Source organism: Crotalus tigris, unplaced genomic scaffold (genome assembly GCF_016545835.1).
Source record: "Crotalus tigris isolate CLP2741 ecotype Arizona unplaced genomic scaffold, ASM1654583v1 scf7180000018862.1388955, whole genome shotgun sequence".
Lineage (NCBI taxonomy): Eukaryota > Metazoa > Chordata > Lepidosauria > Squamata > Viperidae > Crotalus > Crotalus tigris.
Genome location: NW_024097242.1, coordinates 37,526 through 47,786, shown reverse-complemented (window position 1 = coordinate 47,786; position 10,261 = coordinate 37,526). Strand labels below are relative to the sequence as shown.

At 40.3% G+C, this 10,261-nt stretch overlaps 1 protein-coding gene across 1 annotated transcript; it reads left to right on the top strand.

The window, feature by feature from the left end:
* Nucleotides 1–3,570: 3,570 nt before the first annotated feature.
* Nucleotides 3,571–9,512, top strand: GOT1 (glutamic-oxaloacetic transaminase 1). Its single transcript, XM_039357012.1, has 9 exons — nucleotides 3,571–3,814; nucleotides 5,950–6,131; nucleotides 6,469–6,592; nucleotides 6,782–6,894; nucleotides 7,460–7,564; nucleotides 7,754–7,904; nucleotides 8,073–8,238; nucleotides 8,351–8,493; nucleotides 9,087–9,512. Exons 1-9 carry the CDS (start codon nucleotides 3,691–3,693, stop codon nucleotides 9,221–9,223), a joined length of 1,245 nt encoding a protein of 414 aa, XP_039212946.1. The 5' UTR covers nucleotides 3,571–3,690; the 3' UTR covers nucleotides 9,224–9,512.
* The last annotated feature ends 749 nt before the right edge of the window (nucleotides 9,513–10,261 follow it).

Here is a 10,261-nt window from a genome sequence, read left to right as displayed (position 1 = left end):
TGGATTCTATATGTAATGTGCAAAATATATAGGCACTGAAATTGGCATCAAATCACTTCAGCCATATCTTTTCATATCATTAATTTGTCATTTGTAAGCTAGGACTTCAGCTTTGCAGTTCTTTGCAAAAATAGCTATTTCTTCAAACCCCCAGTTTTAGCCCTAAATTGAATCAAAACAGAAATCAGGAAGTGGAGAAAAGTTTTCTTCCTTCTTTTTGTGCAGGGCTGTTTTCTCTTTGTGAAAGGCAGGAGGTTGAAGTTTTCTTGCTTACAGTTTCTTCAGGGAGACTGGGGGCTCCTGCCGAATTTTTGCTTGCAATGTAAAACATCTGCCAGGAAAACAAAAAGTTTCCAACGTTTATTTAAAATCTTCCATCCATCTTCAGGATGAAGCTGGATGCAGAAAAACATCATTAATAAACAGTTTTATACTGTTGTTCAAACAGAAATAGACATTTACCGTGCATTGATTCAATATTTATTGGAATAAATTATTGAGCATTGCATTGATTTAGGAAGTGATCTGTATAAGAGACTTGTTGTTTAAATTAGTTCTTGAAAGTTACTTGTAATTGATTGCAGCCTCCCTCTGCGGTCTTTCTTAACGAAAGTGCATATATCATTTTTCTTTCCAAATGGCTCAAGAAATGGATTAGAAATCAAGACTGGAGTCCAAAAGAGTCTGGTCTACACCAAAGTCTATCTTGGGGGCAGATGGACTTTATAATGAGGAGAAACTTTTTAAAAGGCTTAAAAATCCTCCTTTCTGTTGTTATTGAAAATATCTGATGATGACATCATAGGAAGAGAAGTAGATAGTTTCAGTCCTTTTTCAATACCAGTGGGTGAGAGTAGATGAGGCTTTTTAAAAATGTTATAAAATTAGTTTCTTTTAATTTGTTGCTTTCCCAGAGAAAACCACACTGCCAGTATTAAAGAGTTTGCTTTCAGTCATATTTGACAGCTAGTAAAAAAAAAAACCAGGCTGATGAGCAACATATAGCCTGGTAGATTGTCCTTCCCTTTACAAAGCCATAATGAAATAGCTAACACTGGAGTATGAAAAACAAGATAACTGAAGAAGGCCAGGATATCTAGGAAGGAATAGAACATGCCTGGAAGCACAGAAAAAGTGTAAGTATAGAAACCCTGTATAAGATTTTAGCCATCTCAGTCTCAGAATACATACGCTATTTCTGTCCTAAGGGGGTGCCAGGATGCCTTAAGTGAAGAGTCTTGGCTGGAGTAGCTATAAGCTTGGGAGTCTGAAAGCTATATGGTTCCATGTTCTCTGGCATCCACAGTACTGAAATTAGGGAGAAGGATAGTTCCAATCTTCTTTCAGATAATAGATTCTATTCAAATCTTTTCACATTCAGATCTTTTTTTACATTTCTACTGTATTCACATTCAGACAGTGTGTATGAATGTAAACAACCTTTATTTTTAGGAACAAGCTAGGGTTGCTGATGCTATGCCATCCATCCTGCTCCCCACTGATGTCCCTCCTGAGCTGATCCAGTCTTATAGTACTGGGGGCCTTCAACTGCTATGCCCTGAGAATGGAGACCAGATGTGTTCAGGACTGCATTATCTCTGTTGCAATCATTGGCTAGTTTTCAGTTTTTTCAGCCTCAAGCCATCAAGGTGGTTACTTAGTAGATCTGTATTTATTTGGATAGATGACATAGGACATTACCTATGCCACAGTCAGATCATTTCCTGGAAAAGGTGGACACATTGTTAACATCCTTGACTTCCATAAGCATGGCAGACCAGTTAGGATGATCTGCCACTGGCACCTGATAAAACAAGTTTTATGGGTACTTGAAGACTTTCATAGTGACTTGATGGGCAGAACTCTCATGTGCCTGGTCACTTTTTGCAACATATAGATGGCTAGTACTTTAGATAGAATTGTTCTTGAGAAGTCTCTCTCAATAGCTAATAGCAAGGGTGCCCCTTGGCTTGAGTGAGCTCCAGGAAATCAAACAGTTAAAGAGAAGCCTAGAGCAACAAAGATAAAAGATGAAGAGTGAATACAACAAAACTCAAGTACAAGCCCGTGTTCAGACCTGCACTGTGATGATAAAAAACAGCAAAGGGTGCTTATTTCTCTACACTTATTCCGTGGAGAGATTCTTTTCTGGTGGGCCTATTCAGTGACTTGCTCTCCAGGAAAATAATTGATATGCCAATGTTCCTCAGGTTGTTAGGACATGCTTCTTTGCGGGTAAAATAATTTATATTCATTTGAGTTTAGATATTATATGAATGACTTCGGAAATATTTTATGAAGTTATCTGGGATTATAATATTCAAAGAATTTCAGACAGTTCTCTGTAGTATGATCTGCCCGCTGCCCAAGTATCCAGACAAGGGATGCAGGTGATTTAACTCCACAAGAGGATGTAGTCTCAAAAGCAGTCCTTTCATTGGATGCCCCCTTGCTTTGAAATACTTGCCTTAAGATTCAATTGATACTTTACTTATTTACTTTCTGGGGAGCTGATAAGACTATTTTGTTTCAATGGACATTGGGCTATGATTTTCAAGATTGTTCTGTTAGAGGCAGTGGTTCTCAAACTTGGCAATTTTAAGCCAAGTTTGAGAAACACTATTAAACTGAGATGGATATGTTCAAATGGAGACATGACAAGGATTAGACGCAATGGCCTTTCCTGATGTGAGGACTGCTGGTGCTGACAGTTCAGTTTGCATTTGCAACCTATTTTTTGCCTGCTACTCAGATAGTCAGAAGTGAACCTGGCCTCCTGAGGAGATTCTCAGTTTTCATTATTCATCATTATTTTCATCATTATCACAACTGATGAAATTTCTTGGATGAGAAACAAAACGTTTTGCTCTTCTTCCAAGGAAAAAACAGTCCAGTTGCCATTTTTAAAAAAGCACTTTTGAGTGAACTTGGCCTCGTTTCCCTCATGAGCGTTCTCTTCTTCAAGAGAAGTGGCAGTTAGATCCTATCTCTTGGAGGGGCCTTCTGATGAAATACACCGCCCCTTCCTCTCCACAGGAATCCGAACAACCCTCCAAGCCCGTCTTGGTGAACTCTCAAGCTTCCTCCGTCCGTTATATATTCAAGATGGACAATATTTAATATTTATTTGTTATGTATGTGTAGGGATGTGGGTCTATACATATGTTGTATATAGTATGTTTAGATATGTGTCATGTATGTGTTTCACTTTGAAAGCGGGCAACTAAATTTCATTTTTTATGTGTGCCATTGTGCCCACAGTAAAAAAAAAAAAGACAATAAAGGTTATCTTATCTCTTCTCTTCCAGGTCACTCCCGTTCACTCCTCCGCCAATAAGCAACCCAGCCTCGCTCGCCCATGCGTAACCATTCATTTTATATAACTGAAGGGACGCCGATTGGGTGAACCGCCCACTTCCATTCTCTGTAACATTTGATTGGTGGAGCCGGCCGGCAGGCTGAAGTCGCGGGTGATTCGCTGCGCAGGCTCGGCGCCCTTCGAGAGCCGCTGCCTGATTGGTGAGTGCGTGCCCTTGCCTGCCAAGGTGGAGGAGCAAGACAGGTGCGGATTGGTGGGCGGCTGTCTCCGCCTCCGCCGGTGAAGGTGAACATCTCCTCCAGGCGGCCAGCGAATTTGCATTTTGGGGAGCTGCAGCTGGTGCTGCTGCTACTGCTTGGGGCTCCTCCGCCATGGTTCCCGGAGCAGGATCTGTCTTTGCCGCCGTTCCCCAGGCTGCCCCAGTGGCGGTTTTCCAGCTCACGGAAGATTTTCGCAGTGACGAGGATCCTCGCAAGGTCAATCTCGGAGTGGGAGGTGAGAGAGTGAAGGAGGGGAGAGGAGAAGAGCGCACGTGCCTTTTCTGCCCCCCAGATCACGTTTTCCACTTTAGAAACCCACGGGCACGTGTCCTTCGCAGAGTCCTAGGATCCAGGATCCCCTCTTCGAGTTTCTGATAGGCCCTCGCTGAGTTTTGATCGGTTTCAGTGAAGCGAACAGCCAACAGGTGATGCGTTCTTCGCCTCATTTTTGGAAGCTCAGTCCCGATTGAAAGTGGGCCCAAGAAGAGAAGAAGAGGCGATAATTTACGAATAAACTCCATTCATTTCGTTCTTCACGCCGAACAGGCATTTATATTGGCTTGACAATTTACACTCTTTATGGCCTGAAGCACTTGGATTTTTAATGTGCGGTATCTTCACATACATTTACCAAGATATATTCCTCTTCTGTTTGAAAAGTAATTAGTACCGTAGTACAGTAATAGAAGAGAGGGTGCTTTGTGTGTGGGGATGCCTTTAAGTCACTTGATTCCAGGCAGCTGCTGGACAACTTGTGGTTTTCCTAGCAAGATTTTAGGAGGGATTTGCCTTTGCCTCCTTCTTAGGACAGAGAGGAGTGGCCTGGTGTCACTCAGCTGGTTTTCTGCCTGAGGCAGGGCCAGCTAAGGTACCTCAATTTCTATACCTAACTGGCTCCCAGTAGTATACGGGAGCTGGATAATTATTGATCCAGATAATTAGAACCCAAAGTACATAAATTGATAACTCATGAGGATTAGTGTAATTTCCATTCTTTTTTGTGCCGTATTTTTCTTTGGTCTCATTTATGTTGGATTTCCTGAGAAATATTAGTAGAGAAGTATTTGCAATACGTTGATTAGACTTAAAGGATCCTGCAGAATGAGTAATGGATGGTCAGATTTGCCTGAAGACTTGTAACAAGCAGTGATCACAGAGGACAGTATTAGTGTCCTTTGCTTCATAAAGGGCATCCAGAATTAGAGTCTACCTAATGCCTGCATTAATTTTCAAGGCACAGTCTTATGGCTCTTAATTATGAAAACCTATGCATTTTGGTATGATTTTCCATGCAACTTTCTTATTCTATTGATGTTTTCAGTACCACTTATTATCAGGGATATATTTTTGCTTTGCCACTTGGAAATGGGTCTTTATAGTTAATAATTAAAGATACAGAATTGTGATTATAGTATTGCTTATGATTTTGAGATGGTTTAAATATAGATGGGATCATGGTAAAGCTCTCACCTGAAATTTGCAGGCATACTGTATGATTCAGCAATACTACTGGTAATTATGTTTAACCAGCAATGTTATGGAGACTTTTTGAATTCCCTGGATACAGACAAATGTCCAACAATGAGGAAAGAGGAAGAGGCTTTTGGTGGCTATGATTATGGGTATAGTATGTGGACTTCTAGTGCCAGATACTCTAACTGGGATATGGCTGTCAAAGATCTAGGCTGATATCCAAGTACTGGTTGAGCCAAAGTGCAGGGCCTTGAGAGATTACTGCCTGAGGGTTGCAGAAAAGGAAAAGGAGACTTTGCACCAGAAAATAAAGTCCAAGATGAATGAGCAGCTCAGTTTGTTAAACAGTAGTTTTTGCCTCTGTATTAAACCTGCACATTTTCTTTCATCCTTTGGTTGATCATTATAGAATAGCCGAAGTCATTCCAAAATATTCTACTTTAAAGCAATTTCTTTAGTTCTCTTTGAACTAATATTCCCTGCAATATTTCTCAACTGTAGTTACTTGCTCCATTGTGCATCCTTGTGATTTTAATCTGTTTCTAACAATCAAGACATTTCTTTTTGACTTAAGGTTTTTTGCCCCAAAGGTCCTATTGGAGCTCCCCAGATCTCTTATTTGTAACAGACTAACAATTTGATTCCATGAAGATTAAAATTTTAATTTAAATTAAAACTTTATTTTAATGTTTCTCCAAATAGTGGGTGGAACTGTTCCTACATTGTTGCTAGTCTTAAATGACAGCAACTATTCTTCTTCAAAGGTTTTAAAGTGAAAACTAACAATCCAGAATAAGAAGAGGGTGCCTTGCATTCTCTCTCACTTACCTCCACTATGATGATGATGATGATGATGTATCCTTGCATTTGTTAAGATAATTCTATTCTTTTCTTCAGCTTATCGCACAAATGAAGGACAGCCATGGGTATTGCCAGTTGTCCGGAAAGTAGAAATGATGATTGCCAAGAACATCGATTTGAATCATGAATATCTACCTATTCTGGGTTTGCCAGATTTCCGTGCCAATTCCTCACGAATTGCACTAGGAGAGGATAGCCCAGCCATCAAAGAGAGCAGGGTAAGCATGAGGCTGGAAAATAAATGTTTGTTGCCAATCATTGTTGGCCTCTTAGGGGTCTATGAAACATTGGTTCATCAACTACCCAGCCCAGCTACATTTTTGACACAACTGAATATGATCATACAGCTGCCAAACAAAAGGGAAATAATACAGTTTTAATGAAATGATTTTATTGATACTAGAGAATAAATTCTAAAAACACATTTTTTGAGAGAAATGCGTATGTAGTTGAAACAAATAGTTTCGACAGATATTCGATTGTATCAGATCTTATGGTAACTTGAAAGGAAGGATGATTGGTCACCTTACAACTCATATTTCTTTCCTATTCCAGGTGGGAGGTGTCCAGTCCTTGGGGGGCACTGGAGCTCTCCGTATTGGAGCAGAGTTTTTGAGACGGTGGTATAATGGAACCAACAACACAGCTACCCCTATCTATATTTCTGATCCTTCCTGGGGTGAGTTCAGAAAGCTGGTAATATTTTTGATTTGGAGTGGAGCAAAAAAAAAAAAAAATCCCTATTTCTCCAATGATGTGTCCAGATGCTTGGACTTCAGCTCAAATGATTTCCAGCATAGCCATTGCTGGGATTTGGGAATACTTCCCTAATATAAGGCAACCTAGCTTGAACCTTCTTTTTCCATAGAAAACCATAAATCTGTCTTTACGGATGCTGGCTTCAAGGACATCCGGAACTATCACTACTGGGATGCAGCAAATAGAGGTCTGGACATTCAAGGATTCCTTTCTGATTTGGAGGTACGTCAGATTATCCTATAGGGTGGGGGCAATTAGATAGCAATATGAAAAGAACACCCGATAAGGCTGAGCATGGCATAGAGCACCTTCCTTTGTAGATTATTTGTAGTAGCTGCATACTCTAGAGGTCAGTGAAGCATTATTACATTGAATTGTTGCCGAATAGTTAAACTGAACAATTGCCAGAAAGATAGTATACTTGCATTATTCCATTCTGGATTCTCTCCTACTGATATGAATTCCAAGTACTGGAAACAACCTGAGAAAGCATAGTACTTTTGAAGCATTTTTAAACTATATTTTTCATGCTACCAATCAACCATCCCCCAAAATCTATGGTAAATTCCAGAATTCTACAGACGAGACCGAATTGATGCAGGGAAATTCTAAAATATGTTTTGGTTTCTCTTTGACCCTAATCCTTACTGATCTTCTGAAGTTGATGTTAGTACATTTCCCACTTATGAGCAAGATGTTAATACTGCTATACTACCTGCAAGATTACATGGAAACCTATTTAGCCTTGACTTTCAGCAACTCCAGTTCTTTTACTTTCTTTATCCAGAGTGCTCCAGAGTTTTCCATCTTCATCCTCCATGCTTGTGCTCATAATCCCACTGGCACAGACCCCACTCAGGAGCAGTGGAAACAAATTGCTGCTGTTATGAAGGTACTAACTCTTCTGATACTACTAAAAGACAGATGCATTTTATGTTCCAAAATGCTTGTCGTGCATTTGACTTCTTGATAACAAAGGAATCCACAGAACTGGCCTGTGAAGATTCATTTCCCAAGAGGCAATCGAGGATATTGTGGAGCAGGCCTAACGCCTACACCTCTTACTGTTCCATTCTTACAGCGCCGGTTCCTGTTCCCATTCTTTGACTCTGCCTACCAAGGCTTTGCCTCAGGTTGCCTGGATAGAGATGCCTGGGCTGTACGCTTCTTTGTATCAGAGGGCTTTGAACTCTTCTGTGCCCAATCCTTCTCAAAAAATTTTGGCTTGTACAGTGAGTATTCATGGGATCTGTTACTTAATTGGAAGATTTTGGGTCCTCCTTTGTATTTTATGTTGCATTAAACTATGAGCCACTTTGGGGCAATTCCTTTGGACTGCTGTTATGGGAAGAGCAGGACTGGTTTCTCAGTTCATGGTTGCACTTTTTCTTTTTCCTCAGATGAACGAGTGGGAAATCTGACCGTTGTGGCAAAGGATGCGGATAACGTGAAGCGTGTCCTATCACAGATGGAAAAGATTGTCCGTACTACTTGGTCTAATCCACCATCTCAAGGAGCACGAATTGTGGCTACGACACTCACCACACCAGAGCTTTTTGCTGAGTGGTAAGAACAGAATGGTACCTTTTTGCTGAGCGGTAAGAACAATGTGACAAAAAGTAGCCATTAAATCTTAATTTTGTGAGTCACCATTCTTGTCATTCGCATTCTGTGGCAGGAAGGACAATGTGAAGACAATGGCAGATCGGGTCTTGCAGATGCGGGCAGAACTCCGGTCTCGGCTTGAGGCTCTAGGCACACCAGGCACTTGGCGTCACATTACAGAGCAGATTGGCATGTTTAGCTTTACTGGCCTCAACAGTGAGTACAATGGGGCAAGTGGATGGGATAGGTGATTAAGGGTGCCCAGAGGAAGAACTGCATAGGAATTTAACTGTGCACTTAAGGAGAAGGGACAGGTGCTAATCCTGGGAAAATATAAAGCATGAGAAAGCGATCCAGAACACCCCTGTATTGACCTTGTTGCTCTTAAAAATGAAGGTTTGGGAAAGGATTTCCAGATTCTGTTGAGGTACTCTGAAACAAGGGACTCTCCCTAGGACATCTGTTTCTCAACCAGGGCTAAACTGAAGGGTTGGCAGAAGGTTTTGTACTTTTACCATGAATTGTCATGCCTCTACCCCACTATAAGTCTAGTCATGTCATCCATTTTGGAAAGTTAGTAACAAGCTTATGTTTCACTTGGAAAATGTTGACTATATTTTCTCTGCATGACGGTTTATTTCTTATTGAACAAATGAAGTGTCCACAGGGTATGGAAAAAAAATGGGACCTGCCAGCTTGCCTTTTATATCCTATCTTGTGGATGTTTCTAGGTCAAACATGAAATATAGCAAAAGTTGCTTGAGGTTTCTGGTGAGAACTCCTGACATTTTGTCTTTTTCCTTTTCCAGTTAAGCAAGTACAATACCTGATCAAAGAGAAACACATCTACCTGATGGCTAGTGGCCGTATCAACATGTGTGGTTTGACCACAAAGAACCTGGATTATGTTGCTAAGTCCATCTATGAAGCAGTCACCAAAATCTAGGAACTCTGAGATTGGGCATTGCATATATGTCACTTCCATAGTATTTTAACTGTTTTTAAGACACAAGCTATCACTGTTAGGGGAAAAGAATAGCCAAGACGGTTGGGCAGAGAGGCACTGCTTAACTTTTCCGCATTATCATTTTTATGCTTAAAATCCCCTTTCCTCTCCAAAACTGCTCATTGTGAATAGGAGAAAGAATAAATATTGTTATCTTTCCATATATATGGAAAATTACCTGGAGGGGAATTGATAATTGTATACATGCAAAAAAAAAAAAAAAAAAAAAGTAAGGAATTCTTTAAATCATTTTGTCTCCTGCTAACTTTACTAAATTCCAAATCAGTCTTTGGATTTGGGAGATTAAAAACAAAAAGGTAGAACTTAATATGCAATTGCATGCAATAGTTGACATAAGCTTTCACAGCCTGAATAACTGTCTACTTCCATTTTACCGAGCTCAGGAGAGACTGGGAACTGCAATTGTCCTAGAAGTGTCTTCTTGCCTCTTGATGTGTCTATGTATCCATGTATCAGTGGGACTGAAACTAAAACTTGTTCCTTCTATATGTGAGCTGTCAGTTTGCACACCTAGAATTAATAGCAGCTGCTTCAAGGATGGAAGAATACAACCACTTCTTGTTGCCTTGTATCTGTACATTCTGCACTTTATGTAACTGACCCCATCTGACCGGAGTCTGCTGAAGCAAAAGGACAGTGCCCCAGGGGCAGATACCAACATAACTGGCCTCGCAAGTTACGGGTTGCGTGGGGTTTTTCAGGAAGCAAGATTATAATTACTGCTGGCTTTCAGTCTTGCATGACCTAAGACTATAACCATAATTGTACCTTATCCCTCAATGCAGAATAAATAAATATTTCTTCATGTAGCTCCCCATTTATAACCCCAGATAAGTATGTTTATATTTTTAAAGAAGTATGATCTTGTGCTTGATGTAAAATAATCTATTGCTTCTTCCTAGGAACTTGAGGACAAAAGACAGGAACAGATTTTTTTTCCTTTTTGTGTTCTCTAAA